Source organism: Heloderma suspectum, chromosome 1, assembly GCF_057233095.1.
Source record: "Heloderma suspectum isolate Gila_16-S chromosome 1, 16-S_ref, whole genome shotgun sequence".
Taxonomy (NCBI): domain Eukaryota; kingdom Metazoa; phylum Chordata; class Lepidosauria; order Squamata; family Helodermatidae; genus Heloderma; species Heloderma suspectum.
This window is the reverse complement of record NC_139458.1, coordinates 253,919,718-253,947,529: the sequence shown is the minus strand read 5'-3', so window position 1 is coordinate 253,947,529 and position 27,812 is coordinate 253,919,718. Positions and strand designations below refer to the sequence as shown.

The 27,812-nt window shown below is 43.7% G+C and overlaps 1 protein-coding gene across 7 annotated transcripts in view; it reads left to right on the top strand.

The window, feature by feature from the left end:
• SPTLC3 (serine palmitoyltransferase long chain base subunit 3) overlaps positions 1 to 27,812 on the top strand; it is a 124,360-nt gene that overhangs the window by 64,492 nt on the left and 32,056 nt on the right. For all 7 annotated transcript variants that reach the window (XM_084824655.1, XM_084824701.1, XM_084824683.1 and 4 more), the window contains 3 exons: positions 5,566 to 5,714; positions 19,657 to 19,781; positions 21,495 to 21,588. In XM_084824655.1, the coding sequence (XP_084680781.1) occupies positions 5,566 to 5,714; positions 19,657 to 19,781; positions 21,495 to 21,588 (368 nt within the window). The remainder of the gene's footprint in view (positions 1 to 5,565; positions 5,715 to 19,656; positions 19,782 to 21,494; positions 21,589 to 27,812) is intronic.

Below are 27,812 nucleotides of genomic sequence, written 5' to 3'. Positions count from 1 at the left end.
AACCTCCCCCAGCGGTTTCATGTAGATGTTAAACAGCATGGGGGATAAAATAGAGCCCTGTGGAACCCCATGGCACAATTGCCATGGCACAGAGCAATAATCCCCCAGCACCACCTTCTGGAATCGGCCATCCAAGTAGGAGCGGAACCACTGTAGTGCAGTGCCTCCAACTCCTAACCCAGACAACCTATCCAGAAGGATACCATGGTCGATGGTATCGAAAGCCGCTGAGAGGTCCAGGAGAATCAACAGGGTCGCACTCCCCCTGTCCCTCTCCCGGCAGAGGTCATCCCACAGGGCGACCAAGGCAGTTTCCGTTCCAAAACCAGGCCTGAAGCCCGATTGAAATGGATCTAGATAATCGGTTTCATTCAACAGTGCCTGGAGCTGTCCTACAACCACCCGCTCAAGCACCTTGCCCAGGAAGGGGATGTTGGCCACTGGCCTATAATTGTTAACATCCTCTGGGTCCAGGTTAGGCTTTTTCAGGAGTGGTCTAATTACCGCCTCTTTTAAAGCGGCAGGCACCACTCCCTCTCTCAAGGAGGAATTTACAATCTCCTGGACCCAGCCGGACAACCCCTCCTTGTTTGATTTAATAAGCCATGAAGGGCAAGGGTCAAGCACACAAGTGGTTGATCGGACTTGGCCAAGCACCTTGTCCGCATCCTCAAGCTCAGTAACTGAAGCTCATCCAATAAAACTGGACCAGATGGTGCTCTGAACGCCTCTACCAATGGAACTGCATTAATGGTGGTGTCCAATTCATGACGAATCTGAGCGACTTTATCCTCAAAGTGCTGTGCAAACTTGTCACAGCGGCCTACCGAGGGTTCCACCGTCTCTCTCCCTGGCCCAGAATGTAACAGGCCGCAAACCACTCGGAAAAGTTCCGCTGGATGACACTGAGAAGATGCAATGCTGTTGGAAAAGAACTGTCTCTTTGCCACCCTCACCGCCACAGAGTAGGCTCGATAGTGGGCTCTTACCTGTGTTCGGTCAGACTCAGCACGAGTTTTCCTCCACCTGCGTTCTAGCCGCCTCCCCTCTTGCTTCATTGCCCTCAGCTCAGGTGTATACCAAGGAGCTGGCCGGGCTCTGCTCAGAGGGAGAGGGCGCTTGGGCGCGATTACCAACAATCTAGGTAATGTGATAGAAACTGTGCTCTCTGCCTGGGGTTTAGGGGCAAAAACGTATTTTAGATGGTATTTTACAGGCCTGACCAACTCCCAAAGTTAGACATGGGGGTATCTACACAAAGCTTTTACGCCAGTTCTGTTCTGCCCCCAAGTCGATTGTGTCAGATGACGGATATAGCTAGAGTGGTGTTTCTTGCCCTAAATCCAGTTCTTTTTCATACTCATTTTGTGACTTTTTTTCCATCATAGCAGCTTCAGTGCAATTTGGCAGTCTGTGTGCCCTCAGCTGGCTTCACTGCATGCTGGTGGAAGCGGTGCTGATTGGCGGAAGGGAAAGTTGCATGTGGAGAGCAGAGGGCTAGATGTCTACCTGGAAGTAACTCATTGCCCTCAATTGCACTTTGCCTACAGGAGCAGAGGGGTCAGAATTCCTTTGCCGGCCCTTTTTCTTAAAACTGCTCAGTCATTGCCTCTCCTTTTAAATATTCATTCATTGAGCGCTGGGTAATCATGCTTACTTAGAAGTCGGGATGGGAAAACTGAGCATTACTTCGCCCACAGTTAGGGGTGCTGCTACAGCAGTGTTTGTTATTATTATCATTATTAGTACTGCTGTAGCTGCTGCCTTCCTCTGCTAGCACTGGGTGGGGCAGCTGCTGCTGCCTCCGCCTCTGCTTTCCCTACCCCAAACTCTTGTTTCTGCAGGACAGCCTCTTCCTTTCCCTCCCTTCCCTGCACACACAAGCAGGAAAATCACACACACAACAGGGGAAACTGGCTAGTATTTCTGGATGAAGAAGGTTAATGTGCTCTGTCAACGGAGCGAAACACCATGGTTGTGAAAGAAGGAACAGGGGATTCTAATTTTTCTGAATGAAAACGGTTAATGTAGTCTGTTAAAGGAGCGAAACACCGCCATTGTGGTGTTATGAATGAAGGAACCGGGGATGTGATTGTGAATGACTTAAGCTGTCTTTACATGAGGCATTTATTGTGGGCTCGTGATTGGTCACTCACAGACGTTTGCTGGTCATTTACATGATGCCATCAACCTCCAGGGCACATCCAGCTGTATTTGATCTTTATCCTGCTAAAAACAACAACAACAACAACCACCCTGAGATAATTTAAATGTAAATCTGCTTTAATGGCTGTGTGTAAATGTTCAGCTATAACCATAGCCTGGGATGGAGAAGCCACTGAGAAGAGCAGGAAAATCACAACTGCACTCTCCCCTCCCCTCCTCCAGCATGTCTGCCTGTTGACCTGGGCTGGGAGGAGAGTTTTCTTGGCTGGGCTAGAAGAGGCTCAAAGCAAGTGCAGAGCTGACCGGGGAAGGAAGAAGAAGACGGCAACTCCCCATGTAAATGGCCCATGTGCTGCTTTGCAGAGGGAGAGAGCAAGTGAATCCCTCAGGAGACCCACTGATTTGCTGCTTGCACTTTGCCCTGAGGCTGCGGAGAATGTCTGTGTAAAGGGCTGATTTTTATCTCACTTAGAATACGGAAACAGAAGCCCCTGTAAATTTCAAAATAAACAGCCTTGTGTGATGAACCCCTTAATCAGAGGCTATTATTTATGATTGAAAAAGGCTAACTAATGCAGTCTGGTGAAGGGGGCGGGGAAAGTGGGAAAGGAAGCCTGGAAGTAAGTTTCGCTACCCCCAGTAAGAAGTAAGTCTCCAAGAGTCCCTCTGAAGCCACTTCCCCCTTTCTGTGCATGTTTACTCAGAAGTAAGTTTCACTTCCCAGTAAGAAGTAAATCTAGCTCCTGGGCAGTCTGAAGCAGGGGATTTATAAAGTTCGGCTGGATCCCATCTTTCCCCAGTGGATGTTTACTTGGAAGTAAATGTCATGGGAGGCAGTGGGACTTACTCCTGGATAACTGTTATGTTTAGGATTGGGAATGGGAAGGATGAACCTAGGTTTGCTTTTTCTCAAGGATACAGGATGGAGATTCACCCCAGTGCTAGATGAGAGGGGAGAAGTCTGGGGTGAATTACTGAGGCTTAATTCAGTGCTTTCAGTATACTTCTCTGAGCCGGCGAGCGTTGACAGGGACAGGGAACAACTCTGTCATTCGCTGAGCAGCACCTACAGGGTTGATGCTGTTTTTCATGACAAATAGACTTTGGCCCATGAGCAGCACATGAAGCAAGAAAAGCTGGGTTTTAGGTAGTGCACAATCAGCTTTTCATGCTTTGTGCCACTGATGGACCAAAGCCGATTTCAGGAAAAAGTGGAGAAAAACTGAAAATGCTTCTCTGTGTATTTCCATGAAGATTGGCTCCTGATTTGCTAGAATTCAAACCTATTTTACACATAACATACATCCATGCATGAGTACATACTCATGCACTCTTTTCCTGCACCGCCCCCAATCCCTGCACCCAAGGCCCAGGAATAACATGGTGGTGTCTTCCAGGGGGCATGTTGTGGTACTTGGTGAAACTGACATTTCTGTCAGGAAATTCCTATTGACGTTTGTTTTTATCTTCTGCAGGAGGATGTGGTAACATCTTAGGCTTCAGTTTTTTCATTTGTTTTATTTATTTATTAAATCTTATGGAACATCAGTGACGTTTCACTCCCTCCTCCCTTGCATCACAGTCCTACCCTCTCGCTATGACCCCACTAATCTCCTTGGGAAAGGCAGACATATGTAAAACCAGAAGCAGAGAGAACTTCTGTTCTTGAAATGGAGTGAGCAAGTGTGTCTGTGTGTACATATGTACCTGCACTATAACAGTCAGGTTATATCTCCCACAGCATTGTACAGGTTTGAAGACTGAGCTACCTCACGCAAAACATGAACACTATACAGAATTCATGCAGCTTCTCTGGAAGTAATCTTTACTGCAGATTTAATCTTTACTGAGCTGTGTAGACCTCAGGCTTGTGGGATCTATTTTTTGTGTGGAGGAGCTACTAGAACCCCAAGATCCAGCAACTGGAGCCAAGTGTTTGCATAGTGGCTCAGTGGAGCAGACATAAATTTAGAATTAAAGAAGAGAAAAGGGTACCTTTGAGCACATGCTCAGCCCAGGAATTTGTTTCTGTCGCCAGAACTGAGTTTTCAGCCTTTTCACACAAAGATCCAGTCCTGGTTCTTCACCCCCCCAAAAAAGGTAAAGGTGTCCCCAACCAGTCGTGTCCGACTCTAGGGTGTGGTGCTCATCTCCATTTCTAAGGCAAAGAGCCAGCGCTGTCCAAAGATGCTTCCGTGGTCATGTGGCTGGCATGACTGAACACCGAGGTGCACGGAACGCTGTCACCTTTCCCGCCGAAGCGGTGCCTATTTATCTACTTGCAATTTCTTGCTTTCGAACTGCTAGGTTGGCAGGTCTTCACCCCACCCCACCCCCAAATTTCCTTTGTTTGAACAGAGAGAGAGAGAGAGAGTTTTAATTCCTGCTGTTGTTAAACAGTTGGAAGTCAAAAGCCTTTGCTGATCTACTGCAAGTCACCCAGCAACCTTCCAGTAGATTACAACTTACCTACCTATGTCCCTACTCTACTGTGAGCATAATATATGAAAAAAGGAAAATAAGAACTCATTTTTAAGCAATTTAAGGAGCAGTCTTAAGCTCCCAGGAAAGGCAGCTGAGGGGGCATTGGATGTTGTGAGCCTCCATCTATGCACGGGGAGAAGGAGGTCCATCCCTGGAGGTATCCTAATTGCAGCAGTGGAAGGTACTGATGCTGCTCTGAGGTATAGACTGAAAAGGGGAGGATTGGGGGAGCCTTTGGATCCACCAGATCCAAAGCCCCCTCATTCCATGGACATGCCCCTGGAATTGGGAGAAGAGGGGATATACCAGTCCTGGGGCTTCCATAGCTATTCTCACACTGAAAACCAATGAGAGGGAACATAAGACAAAAAGAAAGGCCCCAAGGACTGAAACAAAATGAGAAAACGAGGGAAAGCCACTGTCCCCTATCTTCTACCCTGGTTGATGTGAGCCTAGTAGGGCTTAGGAAGAGGTGGTTCTTCCACCATGACTTCTCCCTCCCTTGTCCCTAATTCTGTGGATTTTATAAATTACTTTTCAAGGTGGAGGGAATTGTCCCTGCCCAAACTATATCACTGCATGGAATTCCACCCTCCCCACTCAAAAAGGAAACTAAACACACAGGGAGGAGGACTGCTATGGATCTGTTTATGTATTTCATGTAGGTGAAAACAGATTTCATTTGCTTGTTGACAGGTAGTCACCTCCTAAAAATGAGCTACTTTCAAGCATACTTACTAATGACCCATTTTATTAAGGAAAGTAAAACAGTGGCAAGGACAACATATATACACATTCATGATATAGTTTCTTCATGTTAACATAGCTCAAAGACCAATTTCTCTTAGTTCAGAGTGTTTTTAAATTAAATATTATATGCATTATAATATACGTTAAATATTTTTCCTTGACTAGGTTCACTGGAAGGATACTCAAGAACGTAATCAACATGGGTTCATATAATTACCTGGGCTTTGCAGAAACTGAGCCTAATGCTTTGAAAACCGTGAACACTGAGTTACGTAAATATGGCACAGGAGTATGTAGCACCAGGCAGGAAATGGGTAAGGAGAATAAATCTTTCCGTTTCAATTTTTTACTATCATAATCTCTATGGAGGTGGCTCCACTTATAGCTAAAAATCCAATTTTATATTATAGGTTTGTTTTAAAGCAATTTTATTCTCATGGTAACATAAGATTAAAACAATTCACTGCTGCCTTTACCTACCTACCCACCCACCCCTGCATCTGAAGTTGTTCCGCTGTGAGTAATCATTTAGTTAAATAGAACTACTTATGTGTGAGTTTGCTGGCATTATAGTCTTTAAATTCTGGGGACACAAAACTTAAAAGATTTCAAGGAAGGGAGGGGGTTTTGTGTGCGCTGAGATCAGTCTTAAAATTTTGTTCTTGTTTGCCCCTCCCCTAATCAGAAGCAACTTAAGTATGAAGACAGGCCTAGCGTCAATGGTTGGCATGGTTAGGCAGCTGCCGAGGGCTCAGAGGTTTAGAAGGGCCCCTCCCTGACCCTGCTGTAGCTGCCACCATCCTCCTCCTCACCCTCCTGGCTGGCCTTGCTGACAAAAGGAAGCACCACAGCTGAGTCCTCAGGCCCCACAGTGTCCCATTTGAAAAGAAACTATATTTTTACTTTTGAATGGCAGCGATCTGAACCAATCAGATACTGCCAGGGAGTGGGGGACACATGGCCAATGAGGGTGGTCTTTATGATTGGTTCAGATCACTGCCACTCAAAAGGTAAGTTTTTTAAATATCTTTTAAAACACGCACATGAGGACCTGAAGATTCAGCCAGCTGGCCACCACAGCACTTTGCCGGTTGTGTTGGCCAGGCTGGAGGAGGAGGAGCCACTGCCCACCCCAGATTAAAAAAAGTTCAGAATGGAGGGAGCAAGTGAGGATGGGCTGGCAGGGTGGGGGTTTTGGTGAACAAGTGGGCTGCTGGGGGGCTTTGGCAGCAAGGGGCAGGACAGAGCAGGTGCCCATTGGCAGCATTGTGCCAGTGGCTCAGTGGAGGCTGGCGCTGGCTCTGTATGAAGAGTCTACAATACAATATATGCTAGTTAACCTTATCTGTGTTCTTCTGAATTAGATAACACTATGCTCTCTGTGATCTTTTAAATGTGCCAAGCTGTTACATCGGACTGTAGTAGGGTGCTGCTTTTGTACTATGCCCGCTGCTCAGGATGCATACAACACTTCAAAGAGCTGATCTTTCTCATGTTTAAAAGCGGTGAATGATGAAAGAATGGTTGGCTGGAACTCCTGCATTATGTACTCTTGTTCAATCCATCGTCTTCTCCCAATTCATGGCACAATCGAGAACCAGTTTGGAAATACTTCTTCACCTACCTGCAAGTAGATGCAGCCCCTCATCCACTGAAATACATGTGACTACATCGGGACTTGTTGGTGTGAAGCAGGCTGCTCTCAGATGTAGCTAGTAGTAATATTTATAATTGTGGCAACTGTTCTTTAAGTCACTACAATCCAGGAATAGCACAGACCATATTTTGAGAATCTGTTATGGCTGTTCTCTCTCTTTCACACGTGTGTGTGTGTAAACAAACTCTTATCATAGGAACATAGGAAGCTGCTTTATATGGAGTCAGACCTTTAGTCCATCTCTCCAAGTACTGTCGACACTGGCTGGTACCAATGGCTCTCCAGAGTTTCAGGCAGGGGTTTTTCCAGCCCTACCTGGAGGTGACGAAGATTGAACCTGAGACCTTCTGTGTGCAAAGCGTGTACTCTACCACTGAGCAACGGCCCCTCCTGAAGATCCATTGTCTCAGGCTGGTTTGCATCATACCACCAGGAATGATATATTAAATATCCAAAAGAATCCAGTTGCTGCTCTGAAAATTGCTTTCTACACATACACACATACAGAGTCAGACTGCATTCATTTTCCACATCTGAGTAGGTCCTTTTTGGCTTTGTGGATGCTGCCCAAAGATATGTTTCATGTAGCCTTTTATTTGTGGCAGTTTTTCTGTGCTGAAAAGCGAGGCCGCCTCTAGTTTTAAAAGCTGCTGCTTTTATGCCATCTGTCAAGGCAAAAAATCTACTAGCAACAGCCCAGTTGGAAATCCCTAGTGCAGTTTCCTTATTGCGTCATGGTATTTTAACAGGTGTCACAGAGGCTGGAGAACGCTAAGATAACATTAGGATAGTCAACACAGTTAATGAGTGGTTGCAACCTCATGCCAGCATAACCAAATTTCTAAATTTCCGTAGTTAATGTTACAACTATCTGCAGGTGCCTTGCCTGCTGCCTTATGTCAAGGCCATATAATCAAATTTTTGCTCCCATGCTGCACCAAAGGAATGACTGTTATTGCTGCTATATTTTGTAAGAGGACAGCTTCAGTAGTGTCTGTTTCAAATTGGCTCCTTAGAGGCTGTCTCCATATGGCAAGCTATGCATCTGGAGCAATTCAGTATAAAGAAAAGTGAGGTCTGCACAGATTATTAAGAGGTGACAGGCTTTGCACACTCCTTCCCCTCTCGAGTGGAAAAGCAAAGTGAATGTTGGGGGGGCGGGTGTATGTAGCCAGGTGCAAACAAATCATAACTATCGTTAACCGAAACAGAAATATAGTGAAAAGGTTGAGAGAAATGATCTAGGTATGTCAGACATTTCACAGTTTAACTCTTAAAGAATAGTTTTAAAAGAAGTCATTCAAATGCACTGGTGATATCAGTCAAGATAAATCCACACAGAATTGTTTATAAAAGAGATTCAAACGTTCAGATTCTATTTATACAGATTATAAAAATACTCAGCAGCCTTGGATGCAAATGTTGCTATGTCCAGTTGCCATGTCCATGATGAAGCCGTTGCCCCATCATAGATTTAAGTAACTTGAACAAGTTTATGAAACCCAGAAGGGTCAGAATGATCTCTTTGACTGTGATCCTCCCTCTTCTTCGAAAGCATGTCTGGTTTGCTGCTGTGGACTTGAAGGATGCCTACTTCCACGTAGCAATTGCGGATGCCCACCATGGACATGGTGGACATCCACAGTAACTATAACTTACAAAGCCTACTGCATTACTGAAGCTGGGCTTTTACATTATTTTTGCTCTTATAGCACTCTTTACTCCAGAAATGTACTCCCCTCCCCTCACACTTTCTCGGCTTGGTTGCTCGGAGATTGCTAAGGAGAAGCGACTGTCTAAACTAGGGAGCTTGTATGCACTTCTGAGCTTTCCGTGGGTCTACTTGGAAATCTAAATCTAAGCTATTTCAAACACATTAAAAACAACAAAACTATCTCTTTTGCAGGGAGAAAAGGGGAGCTCAATGTTGGCTGTCATTCTTAAAGCCATTCACGTGGCTTTACACACTGTATAATTGGCTATGATTCCCCCGTTTGCAAAAGTAAACTTAACAGTTACAGGGCAGTTTTGAACTGCACGGTTCTTAACAACAAGGGAACAACAATTGTACTTTTAAACGCTTCTCAAATGAAGACTAAGGAAACAGGCTTGAGTGAGGGGAAGAACTCTTGGGGCTATCAATCTCTAGGTAGGCTAGCCAGGGATTCACAACATGACTCCCCCTTCTTCTCCCTTACTTGGCACACAAATCTTAGAGTAGAACTAGCTGTTCAACAGGCAAAAACGTAAGCCTTTGCTAAGCAGAGTGCCAAAACTCAGGATGCCACAGGGAGATGGGGGTTGCTTTATATTTGCATTCTTTATGCAGCCGTCAATCTTTTTCGGGAGGCGGTGGGGTGATTTACAGGAATTGAAAGTAGAGCTTCACAGTTTGTTTGTATTTGTAAATCCCAGGTTCGAAACAAGACACGATGAGATAAACGGCAGCCAAATCTTTGCTTTGTCAGGGGCAACCAAGGACTCAGATCAGTCTTTTTCCGCTGGGGTCTCAAACAGGAAAACAGTCTTAGTTTGCAGTTTTAACCTCATTTACAGTGTCAGCCAGCTAGCTATGCAGGTCTCACTGTTTTTGGAGACAGCTACTACGATATCTTCTTTTTCTCAATCAGGTTGGGTCTCCCAGTTTACAAGGTTTGTTGCAGCTTGCAGGAGCATGGCAGTAGCGTTTTTGGTTTGGCTAGGTACACGCTGTCAGGTTTCTCAATCTCTTCAGCGCACATGCTCAGGCAGTCCAACACTGGACACTGAAATCAGTGAGATTTCTTTATCGCAGGGAATCCCACGGCAAAAGCTTAATGGTTACACTCTTCAGAAATCATATAGCTGATGGTCAGTAGCTATATGCTTCATGAAATTCTAGAATAGTCCAGAGCTAAACACTATTACCACGACTGAGATCTTCAACATGGTTTTTCTGCTTCATTTTGCCTTGGGACTGTTCTCTAGCGTGCTTTGCGCTCTAAAAGGGGTCTAGCCTGTGCCCTGGGTGCTGTTTCTTCACCTTCATCTTGTTCCTTGGCCTCATCTCCCAGGTCTTCAGTTTCCAGTTCTTAGGGATTTCATCCCAATCAGGCGATGTGATGATGTTGCACGCTCTAGCACTCTTTGGGCAATTCTTCCGAGCACGGCATATCAGACTAACAGCTACTTCTTCAGCTTCATGTTCCCACGCCTTGTTGGAGGCCAGGCTGTCCTGCAATGTTTCTCTAGTTAACAGCCTCAGCTCTTGTTCTTTCCCCAGCTTGTCCTTGAGCTTTTCTGCTTTCTCTCTCCATTCCAACTCCTTCTGCCCGACAGTTTGCAATGCTGTCAGCAACAGCCATGCCAGAGTTCCTGCACTCTGCACCTCCTTACCTGACCACTTTTCCAGCTGCAGAGATTCCAGTGCAGTTTCCAGAGCCACTGGAGTGCAGTCCTTCTTGACCTCTGGGTGTGCTCCCAGTCCGCTCAGGGCCGCCAATTGCTTTGCAACCAGACCCCACAACTCCAACTGCGGACAGCCCAGGAGGTGGTTTTGCAAGCTGTCAACCGCATCCTTCTTCCCTTTGACTCTGAACATATCAGTTCTCTTGGCATCTTGCTCACTGCGCCAATTGTATGCGCCATCTGTTAATTAGCGTTCATTTGCAACTTTCCCAGTATAGGCTAACAGTACTTGTGCAGAGGGAAAACAATCAGAACTTTCCCAGCACAGCCACGTGTAATTCGGCATAAACATAGCCTCACTTCTCAGGCACACCCTAGGCCCTGATAAGATACTAGCCTTTGTTAGCATGGAATGTGCTGAGGCAACAATATCAATCTTTGACTCATCTTACCAATCAAGAGGCCTACTAACAGGAAAACTGCAGCTGATGGACTAAAGTCAGAGAGCATTATGGATCTCTAGGCCCCTCTAAAACTACAGGGGACTTGGTTACAGGCCTGGGGCCATTACACTAATACAAATGCACTAATGTTATTGACAAGTAAAGGAAGCACTGATGTCCTGCTTAATAATTTCCTTCCATTGCATGTACTAACCAATAAAAAAGAATACCCTCTAACAATTATAGCAGCCCTTTTTGCTCTAGCAGCTACAGGGAACTACTTTCAGGAATTGCTGACAGACCTTCAAACAGAGTATAGAGATTCGGTTTTCTGTTGCGAAACGCACTGGATGAGCAGAGGAATTGTGGTGAAGCATTTCTACACACTGAAGAATGAAGTGAAAGCCTTCATGGAGGAAAAGGGAAGAGCAATGCCACAACTGAACATTACTGTGTATCTTTCAGAGCTGCAACTTCCAGAGCTGAATCTGAGAAGTGTCGTCATTTCTTTCCAATATATGAGCATTTGGAGCCAAGTTAGAATTGTGGAAAATGAATCTGGAAAGCGACCAGACAGGTTGGTTCCAACCCTTTGTGAGCAGAAACTAGAGCCAACAGCAGGGTACGCAACACAGCACAGGTCTTGCAATTCCAAGACCTAAAAGCACAGGAACAAGATTTTGACATTTTTGCAGCACCTTTCAATGTTGACGCAGGTGATGCATCCAATGAATTCCAAGATGAACTCCTGGAAGCGCAACCAACAGGGAACTAAAACCAAGGTTCACCAACATAGCCATTCTTGAGTTCTGCAAACTGTGTGACTGCTGAAAATTTCCCAACACCCAGGGCACATGTTCTGAGAAAAGACAGCTGCGAGTGGCAGTATCATCAGTCCAACCAGATATTCAAAGGCTGGTAAAGGAGAAGATACCACAGTTATCACACTAAACCACATGTCCTGTTACTGTAAATTACATTGATTTTTTTTTTTTAAAGTGTGCAAAGTTAGAGGATGTAACATGTTTTATATATGCTACCCTAAGCATACAGATTCCTGCTCAGCAAGCCTTAGGAATCAAACCAAGTTTTAATACCTACACTTTACTTAGTTCTATCCTTTGTGCCTTGAAGTTAGAAATAGAAATTTGATGAAACTGAATTGGGCCTTTCAGTCCACCCAGAATGTCTTGTCACAAACCTCCTAGTGATAATATCTTGGTGTCTCATAGTTTTGCTTGAACACCTCACCTACCACCCACAGAGATTCCATTCTAATTAGAAATGTGCAAAGCAAAAGGGATGGTCTTACACATCCTTGTCAATCTGGTTTGGCCTTTGCAAACTGAAATGAAGAATTGGTTCTCGTTGTGATCCAGGAGCCATTGTCCTGAAGATATGGCTGCATTTTTCCTAGGGAATGTTGAGAGTGTCATCCTGGGTTTTGCTAATGACAATGACAGCATGCGTTCATAATTTCATGAAGGTGATCTTGCTAATTGCTGGAAATGGCACTGGGTTAGTTCATTTGAGCAGCCTGAAGTTTTCAGTTAGCTAATTTGTCACACAATAATCCAATGGTTATGTCAGAATTTCCAATCCAGCAGGTGGCATCAGAAGCTAAAGTTAAATTGCCAGAAAGAAATATTGAAGTTGTGGGGGGAAATCTTGACTATAAACTTATTCTACTATTTCAAGAAGATTAAATGCATTGGCTTGGATCCAGGGGAGCCCTCCTGCAAACGGACTGAGCTGCAGTCCAACAGAGGCTCCTGCTCGCAGAAGAATCCTCATCTTCCGTATTGTTCAGGAGGGCTCTACAATCCTCCAGAACAGTTTTTTGAAGAAGTGGAAAGTAGGAATAGGTGAGAGTCGCCTCTTCCCTTTCCCCACATCGCATGACCATTCAGTGGGCAGAACCCTGCTCATGGATCTCTGAATTCAACTGGAAATCATAACTACTACTTGGTATATTTATGAAATGTAAAAAATGCCTGTTGGTTTTTATTCAAACAATTATTATTGACAAGCACTGTTGGAGATGAGAGCTGCCAGCAGCTGCACCCTAGGCTGCTCAACTGTATCTTGGTTTTTGCAAGTTGAGAAAATTGGCAGATAAAATTATCAACTTAGAAGTAAATAAAAAGAAGGCTTTATAATCTGGGATTAGAAATTGTGTGCAGACCTCAGCATCATCATGTGGAAAAGGCTATCAGTATCAGAGGCACTATACTTATGTACACCAGTTGCTGGGGAACATGGGCAGGAGGATGCTGTTGCATTCATGTCATGCTTGTGGGTTTCCTGTGAGCAGCTGGTTGGCTGTTCACTGTGTGAACAGAATGCTGGACTAGATGGACGATTGGTCTGATCCAGCATGACCCTTATTTTCTTTAAATGCCTTTTTAAAGGAAAAAGGTAAGAAAATTAGCATCTTTCTCATTTAATTGAGGAGGAATAAATTGAGATGTTCTGCTACACTTGATCATCTAAAGTTTAGGGCTTCCTCAGACATGGGTAAGCAGGAGAGAGGACTTTCCTCAGCTGTGGCATCCCATATGTGGAATGTTCTCCTCAGAGAGGCTCACCTAGGGGGTGTCTCCAAAAGCATTTTACTGTGAGTTTGCTGCATTTCGAGGTCATTCAAGGCACATGACGTCGTGGCCATCTTGCAGGCATCCCGGGGATTTTCACAGAAAAAACAGTTTTTCTAAGACTACTTTTAGTCCAATTGTTTTCCTTAATTTGGCTTGTCTGTGCTTCTGTTGTGGTGTGTGCCAACCCGCTGCATTTACTTCAGCAAGTTACTACAGTTAGCCTTTAGCCCTTTCACTGCAAGGGAGTGAGATTTATTTCTTACTTCTGAGTAAACATGCGCAGAAGGGGGAGGGGGGATGTTAAAGATTGAAAGCAGGCTACCTAAAGTGATTGAGTGTCCCCACTAATGTGGTAATGTGAGGGGTCGCTGCTGCACATTTAGTCCTGCTGCTGTTGCGGTTTTAGAGTGAAAATAATTTTTTAAAAATTGGGTGGGGAAGGTTGGACATAGGTTGGGGAGGGTGGGGGCACTAACACACACACTGGCCAGAGAAAGCAGATGTCAGGGGGCCCTAGCCGGCCTCTTTCAGTCTACTCCAGTAGCCAACTCCAGACACATACAAAGGATTCTTTTCAAGGCTTTATTCCTTTTACAACTTAATAACTCTATCACCAGCGACTAAGCTATGAACAGCAGAGTAACCTATGCCCCAGGTTGGAAACAGTTGGTCCCTGTTTGAACGAGAATCGCTTGCAGACCCTGAACTTATGGGCTAGGGAGAGTCCCTCCCCTTTTCCCTTGGGTCCTCTGGACGCGACCGTTGCTTGCGCGCCAAACGGGCGCTACGCCTCCTTTCCGCGCCCTCCATAGCTCGTCGCTCTTTGCGTCTGCGTCAAGCATCCAGCCAGCCCTCCTCCCGCGCTCTTTCACTTCCAGGACCGCTATCTATCTCTGGAATGCTGGCAGGAGGAATCTCTGCCAGCTGCAGGGCCTGGGAGGGATGAGCGCACTCTTCTCCCACAGACGACTATTCCTCCTCAGAATCAGAACTGCTCTGAGGTTCTATGGGCTCAGTGTCCACCCTGACAGCAGAAGGGGCGGAACAAGGTGAGAGTAGGAGGGGTGGGAACAGGCTCTCTAAATGATGACATGGACGAGACTCCACCCAGTAGCCACCCAAACAATTCTCAGTAAACTGCATGTGAGCTGCAGAGAGCCCCAGGCTAGCTTTGGGATAATCCGGGTTTTCGACCCCCGTGTGTCCCCAGATGGAGCAGATTTGACTCCAGTAAAAACCGCAACAAAGTGGAGAGCAAATTAAACCCGTTGCTGTGGAGATTCCTCCCTAGTGCCAAACCTGATGCTTTTCCAACACCATGTGAAGACGTCTTATTTACCCAGGCATTTCAGCGTGTATTAATTTAATTAATGGTTTTATTGTTTCTGTATGGATATTCATTCTGTTGTGATTCTAATACTTTTTTTTAGAACTTTTAATATTGGGCTATATTGCATTTGCTGTCTTGTTGTTTTAAATTCTGTAAGCCACTCTGGGAGTTTCTTTTTTAATGGAGGGTGGCATATAAGTATTTAAATGAATAGGTAAATAATTTGCATGGCACTTTCTTCATCCCACATCGCTGCATAGCAGAAAGGCTGAAATGTGGACTATAAGTGTGTGGTAAAGCCCATATGGAAGAGCCTGGACAACTTGTGGTCCTCCAGATGTTTTGGCCTACAGCAGTCATCATCCCTCACCATTGGATATGCTTGCTAGTGCCAATGGGAGTTGTAGGTTAAAACATCAGGAGGGCCACAAGTTGCCCAACTCTGGCATATGGAATCACAAGTTCTTTTTCTCTTTTCAAAAAATTTGTTTTATTTATTAAATTTATTAATCGCCCATCTGGCTGGTCACCCAGCCATTCTGGGCGATGTACAATAATAAAAACAATTTTAAACAATAACATTCTACATTTAAAAACATCATATTTATAAAAATACCCTAACCCACCCCAAATGCCTGCCTGAACAATCACGTTTATAATGCATGGCGGAAGCTTATTGAAGAGGGCATGGCGGAGTTCCCTAGGAAGGGAGTTCCACAGAGTGGGGGCCACCACAGAGAAGGCCCTTGTCCTCACCAGCCTAGCTGTCCTGGCTGATGGGACAGAGAGAAGGCCATCCGATGCTGATCTTGTTGAGCAGCCTTTCTGGTGTTGCTGGAGGCGCTCCTTGAGATAGGCTGGGCTGGAATCATATAGGGCTTTAAAGGTCAAAACCAACACCTTGAATTTGGCCTGGAAAACAACTGGTAACCAGTGCAACTCCTTCAGCACCGGAGTGATGTGATCACACCAGTGGCTGCCTTTAATCAGGCGAGCTGCTGCGTTCTGTACCAGCTGCAGCTTCCGAACCGTCTTCAAGGGTAACCCCATGTAGAGTGCATTACAGTATTCTAAACGAGAGGAGACCAGGGCATGTACTACCGATGGGAGCAGATGGTTGGGAAGGTAGAGGCACAGCCACCATATCAGATGGAGTTGGAACAGTACTGTCCGGCTCACAGCTGACACCTGAGCCTCCATGGACAGCTGGGAGTCCAAAATGACCCCCAGGCTGCAGATCTGGTCTTTCCAAGGTAGCTGTACCCCATTCAACACCAGGTCAGCATCCCCCAACTTCCTCTTGTCTCCCACCAAAAGTACCTCGGTCTTGTCAGGGTTCAGTTTCAGCTTATTCTTCCCCATCCAGCCACTCACCGTCTCCAGACATTTGGACAGGGATTCTACAGCCAACCTTGGTGAAGATTTGAACGAGAGGTAGAGCTGTGTGTCATCCACATATTGATGACACAGCACCCCAAACCTCCTGATAGCCCCCAGTGGCTTCACATAGATGTTAAATAGCATCGGGGAGAGGATGGAACCCTGTGGCACCCCACAAGTGAGCAGCCATGGGTCCGAAGCCTCCTCTCCCAGTGCTACCCTCTGGTACCGGCCGGAGAGAAAGGACCGGAACCACCGTAATGGAGCCAGTGTGGTATAGTGGCTAGAGTGTTGGACTGGGAGCCAGGTGATCTGGGTTCTAGTCCCCACTCGGCCATGGAAGCTCACTGGGTGACTTTGGGCCAGTCACAGACCCTCAGCCCAACCTACCTCACAGGGTTGTTGTTGTGAGGCTAAAATGGAGGGGAGGAGGATTATGTACGCCACCTTGGGTTCCTCAAAGGGGAAAAAAGGTGGGATATAAATGTAATAATAAATAAATAAAAATAAAGTAATACGGTGTCTCCAATGCCCAACTCCTCCAGGCAGTCCAGGAGGATACCATGGTCAACAGTATCAAAAGCTGCTGAGAGGTCGAGGAGAACAAGGAAGGAGCATTCGCCCCTATCCACAGCCCTCCTCATATCATCCAGCAAGGTGACCAGGGCCGTTTCTGTCCCATGCCCAGGCCTGAAGCGCGACTGAAATGGATCTAGATAATCGGCTTCTTCCAAGTGTGCCTTCAACTGCATCGCCACCACCCGCTCAATCACCTTGCCCCAAAATGGCAGATTCGAGACTGGGCAAAAGTTGTTCAGAACTTGGGGATCCAAGGAGGGCTTCTTTAAGAGCGGTCTTATCACTGCCTCCTTGAGGGCTGATGGCATCACTCCCTACTCAAGGGAGGCGTTCACCACCGCCCTGATCCCCTCACCCAATCTCTCTCTGCAGCCCATAATGAGCCAAGATGGGCAAGGATCAAGTAAGCAGGTGGTCGGCCTTACAGATGAAAGCACCTTGTCCACTTCATCAGAAGGAAGAAGCTGGAACCGATCCCACAAAACCAGTTTGCCACAGACTGCCTCTCACTCACTAACTGTATCCACAGCGCACAGAATAACACGCCTAATCCCATCCATTTTATCCGCAAAATGCCTTGCCAAGGCCTCACAGGAGGCCTTAGAGTGCTCTAGCGTTTAATAAATGAAATGATTTATTATTTTTATTTATAGTCTTCAGACTGGAGTTAGACTTTAACAGTTAGAGCTTAATGAAACTACTAAAGGTTTGTTGTGCAAGACCCCTATAGCACATGGGACCTCTTCTCCCCACCGCCTCTAGGTACTACTTTCTGAAGTGTAGTTTTAGTATGGGAAGTTCCCGTGTAGGTATGTCCTTTGGCTGCTTCTTCCTGTCTCACTTTGTCATGCTTTGAAGACAGTCAGCTAATTTCTCCTCCATCTTTGTCCCTTACAGTGCTACACGTGTGTAGCATAGTAAAACAGTTCCTGCCCAGTTGCTGAGATCACCTTTGGAGGCTCTTCTCTGGGTGCCCACATTAGCGTGACAAGTGGCTACCAGGAAAGGGCCTCCTCTAAAGTGTGCTCTGATCTCACATCTGTGGAAATCCCTTCCCATGAAGGTTATTGTTTTGGGGGTGGTTGCATTTTGGGGGGTTGTCTATGATTGTAAAGTGCCTCGCAGATATCTGCCACTTGTGGGGGTGTCAAATTTAATAAATAAATACAATGATTATTCCCCCTTCCTCCAAACCATATTCCTAGTGCTCGCTATCTGTATTGAGAAGCTATCCACATGTACACGGCTGCACTGCTACCAATGTCCATGTGTTGAGTGCAGAAATCTGTGAAGGGGCACTTAAGCACATTTAGCTACCTGCATGTAGGCACCTCTTTACAGACATTCATTGGGCATCCATGCTCAAAACATAGACATCAGGATTTGGGGTGGAGCCACTGACAGAGCACTGCTTCTGAATAGGGCTTTTGCCTTCTGGGTGACTATGTTTGCTGGTTGATTTTATTAAAGTTGCTCCATCTCCTTCATCAGATCTCAGGCTTCAGTGTCATTATAGCTTATAGTTTACCAAAGTACAGAAGCATAGCATTCAGACTTAAGCACTTGAATACTTTAATATAAAGAATCTTTTCAATTGTTAATGGTAAGTTGTTGTTGTTGTTGTTCAGTCGTTAAGTCGTGTCCAACTCTTCGTGACCCCATGGACCATAGCACGCCAGGCCTTCCTGTCCTCCGCTCTCTCCCGGAGTGTGCTTAAGTTCATATTCATTGCATCGGTGATGCTATCTAGCCATCTCATCCTCTGACGTCCCCTTCTCCTTTTGCCTTCAAGCTTTCCCAGCATCATGGTCTTTTCCAGTGACTTTTCTCTTCGCATTAGGTGGCCAAAATATTTCAGCTTCAGTATCTGTCCTTCCAATGAGCAGTCAGGGTTGATTTCCTTTAGGATTGACTGATTTGACCTCCTTGCAGTCCAGGGCACTCGTAAGAGTCTTCTCCAGCACCACAGTTCGAAAGCATCGATTCTTCGGCGCTCAGCCTTCCTTATAGTCCAGTTCTCACAGCCATACATTACCACTGGGAAAACCATAGCTTTGATTATACAGACCTTTGTCTGCAAGGTGATGTCTTTGCTTCCTACTGTCCTGTCTAGGTGTGCCATAGCTTTCCTCCCAAGGAGCAAGCGTCTTTTAATTTCATGGCTACAGTCACCGTCTGCGGTGATCTTGGAGCGCAAGAAAGTAAAATCTGTCGCTGCTTCCATTTCTTCCCCTTCAATATGCCAGGAAGTGATGGGGCCAGATGCCATGATCTTCGCTTTTTTAATGTTGAGTTTCAAACCAGCTTTTGCACTCTCCACTTTCACCCTCAACAAGAGGCTCTTGAGATCCTCTTAGCTTTCTGCCATTAGGGTGGTATCGTCTACCTATCTGAGGTTGTTGATAATTCTCCCGCCAATCTTAATTCCGACCTGTGATTCATCCAACCCAGCATTTCTCATGATGTACTCTGCATATAAATTAAATAAGCAGGGCGACAATATACAGCCTTGTACTCCTTTCCCAATTTGGAACCAATCGGTTGTTCCATGTCTGGTTCTTACTGTTGCTTCTTGACCCTCATACAGGTTTCTCAGGAGACAGGTAAGGTGGTCTGGTACTCCCATCTCTTTAAGAATTTGCCAGAGTTTGTTGTGATCCACACAATCAAAGGCTTTAGCGTAGTCAATGAAGCAGAAATAGACGTTTTTCTGGAATTCTCTTGCTTTCTCCATGATCCAGTGAATGTTGTATGTCATGATAAAATTAGCTTTTATTCTCAAATAATCTGTTGGATGTGTCTACTTCTTGCAAATGGTCTGCTTAGCTTTCCTTTGGAGATACCAATGAGACCTTCAAAACTACTTTTAATTGTGTATAACAGGCAACCTTGATAAACATGTGGAGTTAGAAAACCTGGTGGCACAATTCCTTGGTGTCGAAGCATGTCTGGCATTTGGCATGGGGTTTGCTACAAATTCTATGAATATTCCAGCATTAGTTGGGAAGGTGAGTGAAAATTAAGAGTAACATTTCTCTGCTTATTTTATCTCTCTAAAAAGCCATTTGTGTTGTGAAAACTTGTTGATTTAGTAACTTGTTTAACTTTTGCCTTTGGCTTTGTTTTAATGAAGAAGTAAACCAGTAGATCCCCCAGGAACTTCTCCAACCCAAGTTCTGCTGAGGCAAATAGTAATTGATTTCATTGAGCCCTAAGCAGGAAAAGTCCTGGTGGCTAATGCCAATGGTATTTGCTTATTCCATGTCTTTTGTGTGCACATATAAGCATTTCTATAAATTAAGCCCACTGCAGGATACTTTTGCATGATGGGGACTTGCTTCCCTGAGGAATCTGGATAGTCATTCTTGGAAACAGGAAGTTGGACAAAGGGATCCTTAGTTTGATGGGATTTTATGTTCTTATTGATTGGATAGTAATATTCTTCCTATCTACTTATGAGAAGGCTAAAATGCCTGTAATTCAAGCCAACCGACTGTCCTAGTGACTACATTTTTAAAAATCTACTCTTGTTTCCTTGTGTGTGGCAGATGAAATGTTTGGCAGATTTTTTTTTTACTTGTCTGTGTTTAGGATGAGAATTGGATAATTGGGAGAAATGCAAGCTGCACAAGACTATTTCAAGAGTCCCTTATGCCCAATGTAAAGGGCAGTACTCATTTGCACATTTTTTTTACCTTCAGTGTGCAAATGAGGAAATAGCTTTGCTAGATTTCAAACTGCAAATTCACTTCAAAAATGGTGTTGGAACTGTGTTAAAGTGGTTTTTCTTCAGAAAGGATGTTTGGAGAAGAAACAACTTACAAGATAGCTTAAGGTTCAGGTCTTCAATTGCCAGGACAAAAAAAAAAACCCTTAGATCAACTTTTTAAATTAAATTCAAGTTTAGTAAAGCATTTGTTGTACAATATACTGAAAGCTGAGCCAAAGTTGTCTTTGTTTCTGTCACGTCACCTAATGGCAAGAAGTTTAAAGTGTTACCTCTGTACAAAATGTTGCTCAGTTGTCCAAGGCATAGATGGTGATACTAGCTTCCCTTCGTTCCTGCTGAGTAAAATGCCTGTTTTAGATAGCAAAAATGGATAATTCCTCCAAATCTACCAGACTCTTCTAACAACAATCCTTAGTCAAGAAATGTTACAGTGGGTTGGGGGGACGGGACATTTGGCCCTCCAGATATTTTGGCCTACAGCTCCCATCAGCCTTAACCATCATAGCCAGTGGTGAGGGATGATAGGAGCTTTAGGCCAAAACATCTGGAGGGCCACAAGTTGTCCAGCCCTGCTTTACACTAAAAGTAAAAAATGGACAATTGCCTACACCACATAGGTCAGAGGCTGTCAGCAATCTGGTCTGGCTGGCTTTGTCGTGTATTTTACACGTTTTGTTTACTGCCCTGGTATCCTAGTATGGACCGTGGGTTGGAAATACCTTTAATACATAAATGATGTAATAATATATTTCCATTATATTATTCTTCCTGTAATACAGGGGTGGGGAACCTGCAGCCCTCCAGATGTTGGATGTTAGATCACAGCAGATGTTGAGCCAGCCAGTAGTCATGACTCATGGATGATGGAAGGTGTGTTCCAACAACATCTGGAGGCCCACAGGCTCCCCACCCATGTTGTAACCTATTAGTACAATGATGTAGGTTGGTGTGCTTATTCTAACTCCTTGTAATTCATCATGTACTTTCACAGGGATGTCTTATTTTAAGTGATGAGCTGAACCATACCTCACTTATTCTTGGTGCAAGGCTCTCTGGAGCCACAATCAGAGTCTTTAAACACAACAGTGAGTATTAATGTTGGGCATTTTGAGTAAGGAATGTTCCAGATAAATGAAACTGATATGTGCATCCTTGGGGGTGTCTCCACCAGCAATTTACTCCAAGCTGTCAGCATGTTGAGGTTGTTAGGGATACATGACATCATGGCCATCCAGCAGCCACCCCAGAGGTTATCACGGGAAAACCGCATTTCGTGAGACTGCTTACAGTCCAGTTCTTTTCCTCAAGCGGGGTTCTCAGTGGTATAGTTGTTGTGTGCCCCAACCCCCGCATTTACCTCCGGCATGCTACCCCTGCTTTCATCATGACCCTGGTCACAGGGTGTTTCCTGTGTGTTTCCCGTTCCAGCACAAACCATTGTTCTCAGTGGGGCTTGTCCCCTGAACACCCACATCAGAATTTACAGAGAATCCTCCTCAATTAAAATGGCACAGTTTAAAGCACATTCCCTAAATGCTCTAAAGCGCGATCTTGAGGCTCCAGTTCTCCATTGTTTGGTTCATTGCCGTAGGAAGTAACTACTTCACAGCTTTGTTATAGAGATCCTGCGCAGTACTGGGGTAGTACAGAAAAGAGGCTGGTTTCCCATCTCTGTGTTCTCCCCCCACCCTTTCCCAGCACAAGCATATGTGTGTCTACTTGGAAGTAACTCCCATTGTGGTCAGTGAGGCTTGCTCCTGAAATGCAGATGCATCTCAACCTTCAGGGGAAAGGAGGGGGGGAAGCATCTCTTATTGGTTGAGCAGCCCCTGCCAGTCAGGTGACATTCACTCCAACCCCTACCTGGAAGTACGTTATGTGATGCGAATTGGAATGGTGCGATGCACACCTGTGTGAAACCCTGCCCAGACCAAAAGTGGCTCCTAGAAAAATGTGGATAAGCAACTCCTCCCTTCTCCTTCCATTGTCATGGAGACGGCCCTTGAGGGATTTTCGGTCACTTACATATGAAACTATTTTTCTGTCGTACTTCTAGCATGTTAAAAAAAAAAAAAGCTTCTTGTTTTGCATGAAACAAAACTCTTCAACTTACCCACATTGAACCTTGAGTCTCATTTCTATTATACAGCACTTTTGGAAGAGGGTTTCCTGAAGATTTCCTATAGAATAATTAGTTTACTCTTAACATTATTAGAAAATATGTGCAAAAGACTTAATTCAAAAATCCTCTAAAATTGGGTCTTCAGTTAAACCTTTACAAGCACATTTGAAATTACATACTAAACTACCTGCCTGCTTGACATTGTTTAGGAGTTTTCCGGTATACCCACATTTGTGGCAGTAATGCACCATAAACAAGATGATAAAAGAGGGTTGAAAATGCAGCTTTTCATATAGAAGTAATTAAAAAATATATTTACATTGTTGCCTAAGTCTAACTTTGCAACAGTACTTGTGATTCATCTAATGATGAATAGCTCCAGTGTGCTATGCCCATGCAATTTAGTTCTTGTCCACGCTGTGAACTACTAAATTATTCCGACTACCTCATGGTAAGTATATTAACATTTCATTAACACTTGTGAGAAAAGTGATGCACTGTTGTTAGTTTGTTTTTGGTTGGCCAAGAAACTGTTCCATTGTCTCATTAGACTCTTCTTAAGCCCAGTGACTTAAAATGTACCTTCTTCTCACTAGGATGAAATATGCTAAAATATATTTGACTTTTTAGTTGGCGGGCATGTGTGTAATAATTTAAACTTGGGCGCAGTTTAAACTAAATGGCAAGTTTAAAACCCAGTGAGAGGCACCTTTCAAATTTTATGAGGATAGGAAGAGCACTTGAAAGCCTTTCAGTAAGAACACCTATAGTCAGAGAACCACATCATTATCGGAACCACATCTGGGAGCCAGGCATTTGCATTAATATCCAGTTTATCATAGCCATAGTGCTGGGTTGTCCTCAATTCCTCTTTGTCCTTATGAGAGAGTTAAGGTAGGGCCAACAGTAAAAAAAAGATTCCAAGGGGGTGAAGAGTTCACATGGAAAAAACTCAAGTGGTAACTTTGAATTCTGCAGAATTCAAGGCCACTCTATACAGGCCCTTTATCCCCTTCATAATCTTCATAGAAAACATTGTTGCATGTGTTTGAGAACTTTCTCCACAAAAGCCACAGATGGGGCAACTTGTATGTGCACTGAGTACACAAATCTCAGTAAGACACTCTGGGTATATTATACCTTTTAGAATATATTATGGATTTAAAACCACTACAACACATGAATCTTCCTTACAGAATTCCTAAGAGTACTGTGAGTAGATAATACAGTCCCCAATAGATACTTAACCTTTTTCTGAAACATATCCCAAAAGGTGCTGAGATGCTATACCATGATTTAGCATTACAGGGATGAGCCACAGTAAGCCTTGGACTTATGCACTTCCTCCCCCAATCTCTTCCACTAGCATGGCCACAAGGAGGAAATGGGAAGCTTCTGCTGTTACAGATTAACCACAGTTAATCCAAACTCTAAATCACAGCATTAGTCATAACTATAGTTGTTAAAACGAGCCAGCTTCATAAACTATGGTTTGAAGTTGGCTTGTTTCAACTAACCATAGTTAAGATTAATCATGGTTTGTCCAAGAGCCTGAGGCTTGCTAAGGCTCATTCGCATAATATTCAGCTGTAGTTGAGCATTGCATCTGAACCAGCCCACTATGTGCAAGAACTGAACAGGTGCTGGAGATATGAATTGTAGCATTTGATAGTGCTGCTTACCTTGAGTCATTCTTCCCACCCAACTATTATCTTATCATGAGTTCACACACAGTCTGATAAACCTAAGTTGATAATCTTGGTAAATAATGTTCAACCAAATCTAAAAATAGCTTGCTAGTTCAACAGAAACCACAATGCTGGGTGGAAAATGTAATTAACTACTTGCCTATATAAAATCTTAGATGTTTTCATGTGTTGCCATTCCTCAGAAACTAAGTCCACCACTATTCGTCTTCTCAACAGCTAGCTTAGCCTCTTGTCCACAAAAGCTGATACCATCAAATCCTTTCCAAAGGATCAAATCAAAAATCCTTTTAATAGTTAACCATATTGACATGCATCATAATTAGGATTATGATTTACCCTGTTGTAAATCAAAATGTTCCAAACAGCAGGATTTGTTTTCTGAGTACATAGAGCCTTTCAAAGGAACTACGTTTAAGTGCTCTGTGAGTATATGCAGGAATTAATTAGCTGAATATTTTTAATGCAGTGTAATGTTGAAAATATTTTATATAGTATCTATTTGGTATTTTTTAAAACAGTGCATGGCAGAGGACAATAACATTGGGACTAGGAGTCTTAGAGTGCAATCCTATGAAGATAGTCAGCAGCCTCTGAACCCATAGGCTGCTGAGTATCCAATGCAGGGCGGTTGGAGCACAGAGGCGATCTTCGCCTCCGCTCTCCAGCCGCCCTGCATTTCTGCTAGATGGGCAGTTTCACCCATCTAGCAGTGGTACTTTGGAGGGAGAGGGAAGGAGGCTGGGACAGCCATAGGAAACAGCATATGGCCCCAGGCTCCAGCTCACCCCAAGGAATGCCCCCTTTTTCCAACTACGCACTCCATTTCCAAGCACAGAGAAGTAGCCAGACCCACGCTGGCTATGAGGGGGAGGAGCGGGGAGCATGGTTTCTGGGCTCCAAGGTCAAAGCCCTGTTTCCGACCTTGGAGCCGAGAAACCAAACAATCCTATGTCCCCCAGACGTTGTCCAGGGGACATAGGATTGCTCCCTCCATATACTATATTTCCTAGAGGCAATAAATCATTGTAGGGGTGTATAGAGGTAGGGAATAAGGGATGAGAGCTATGTGAGAAAACCGACTTTGAGCTGAGCAGTTTTCCATTTATGTAAGCAGTTTACTTTCCACTAAACCTGCTGTTATTTCTTATTCTACTGCAATACTCTCTAAGTAATGTTGAGCCTGGCATCAGAGCCAGTTAAGTAAACCTTCTTATGAGAAGAATTACTGTGATTAACTCAGTGATCAGATTTGGCCAGCTAAGTGTCCATTATAATTACTTTTTCATTAGTTAATTATTAGGAAATTATTGGAACTTAGTATGCAAGTCTCCCTTCAAAGACTCCTTCTAAGTATGACATAGATATTCCTAGACTGTGATGCACAGACAAGTATGACTTAAGTTGTTGGCTCAATAAGATGCAAACCAATATTTGACTTCAGTAGGTTGTAATTTACTTGTAATTGGTTATCAACCTAATGTTTTTGTAACCAAGAGGTAACAACATCCTACATTTTATTTGCAAGATGTTTAGTGGTTCAGACCTACGGCAGTATTAGCAAAGTGTTTGCATGTTTTCTTCTTAGCAGAATTGTCAACATATAACATCTTCATCATTTATTGTACGGTCACAGACCCATTAATAACATATAACTTGACTTTGACCAAAAGATTCCTAGAGCAGGGAAATTAGTCTTGAAGGACACATGCCCTCAGCCAAAATCCCCCCCCCCCCCGGCCGCCAATTATTTTAATGACATAGAGAAGCTGAGTCCCTCTGCCACCAAAAGGTGGAAACTGGGCTTTTGAAGTTGTGCACATTTGGCTTGAGACCGCCTTCATCATGAAAAGGATCCAAAGGAGGAGTAGAATTGGACTCTGAAGATGTACATCAAAGCCGTCTTACTCCCTCCTCAGAATCCTTTCAGTGTGGAAAGGGCAGACCTCACCCCCACCATCCCCACCAGAGGAATCGAGGGAGGCTTAACACTGGTGTGCCTTCATAGGTCTCTTGTAATGTCTTTACAAACCAGCAAAACTCTAATTTGCTTATTTAATTAATTAAAATATTTCTAAGGGTGAAAACCCCTCAAGGAGACTTAAACAATAAAATCCCATACAGCAATAAGACATAAGAAAATTAATAAAATCAAAAAACAGTAATAATAATAATAATAAACAGTCTAACCCAAAGAATATTAAATTCTCACACATAATTGCTGCTTTAAAAAAAATGACACAAGAAAAAGCCAAAGGAAACAAATAGGTCTTCAGAGCTTTCCTAAAGGTCTTTAATAATGACGTCTGATTACCCCAGATACCAACTCATTACAGAAGCATCCTGTTATGGATATGGGACTTTGAGCTATCTGTCTGTACTTCCAGTACTTTGAGAACATTTAGTTTACCACCTAATAGCAGATTAAATATTTCTAAACAAAGTGTACACCTAGGATTGTTTCACGGGTTGCAATCCAGGTTTTGTACTAACAAAAATTAGTACAGGAAAATCCTTTTTGATCCATTTCTTTTTATTACAAATATGCTTACAACATAACATTAAAATATAACTTGCATATATTGACATTAAAAAATGTCTTCTTTTTAAACAGAGCACTGTTAAAGATCCTTCGATCTTAATAGCTTAAAGGGGGACATCACATTTTAAGTACCAAGCTCCCTATTCGATGCTAAATAGGCTATTCATCTGACAGGTACACAGGAGAAGCTCCCACATTGTAAAATCAGCACATATTTATACGCTTTTTGTATAGAAATTACCTCATAGCTAATAATATTATCTACTGTCCCATAGGGCTCAGTTTTAATTGTTTCATTGTTATTAAACAATGTTATTAAATAATATTAAATAATTAGCATTTTTTCAATATTCCCAACAAGTATAATAAAGCAAAGTCAGCTATTTCCTAAAATCCATGACACCCTATCCTGCTGGGAATGGCTACTAGAAACTTTGTTTTCTTGTCTTGAATTAATACTTACATTTAGTACATTTTTTCAAGAATTTTGTATCACTAGGTGTTTCTGTACTTATTATATATTTATAATAAAACTTTTATAAAGCATCTTTTTACAAGGATTTCATACCAATCATACTAGTACAAAAATAAGTACAGTTTAGACTGTGGTTACGTAAGTGTTGCACCCTTAAGATAGGCAGGCTTAGTATCTACATTTCATAATAATCCATCTTACATTGTTTTAAAACAGGTGGATTAACATTTTTTCAATAGTCTCCCCAGCAAGTCCAATAAAGCAAAGTCAGCTATTTTCTAAAACCCATGACAGTGGGGCCACTGCAGAAAAGGCCATCTAATAAGACCGTTGCTTAAGGTCTGGACCCTAAGAGTTTCATTCACTCTTACCCTTCAAAGAGATGTTAAGACACTGCTGGTTACTAAGTTGTAGTAACCTTGAAAGCACATTCATCCCTGTCAAGCAAGCTTTCTAACTGGGTT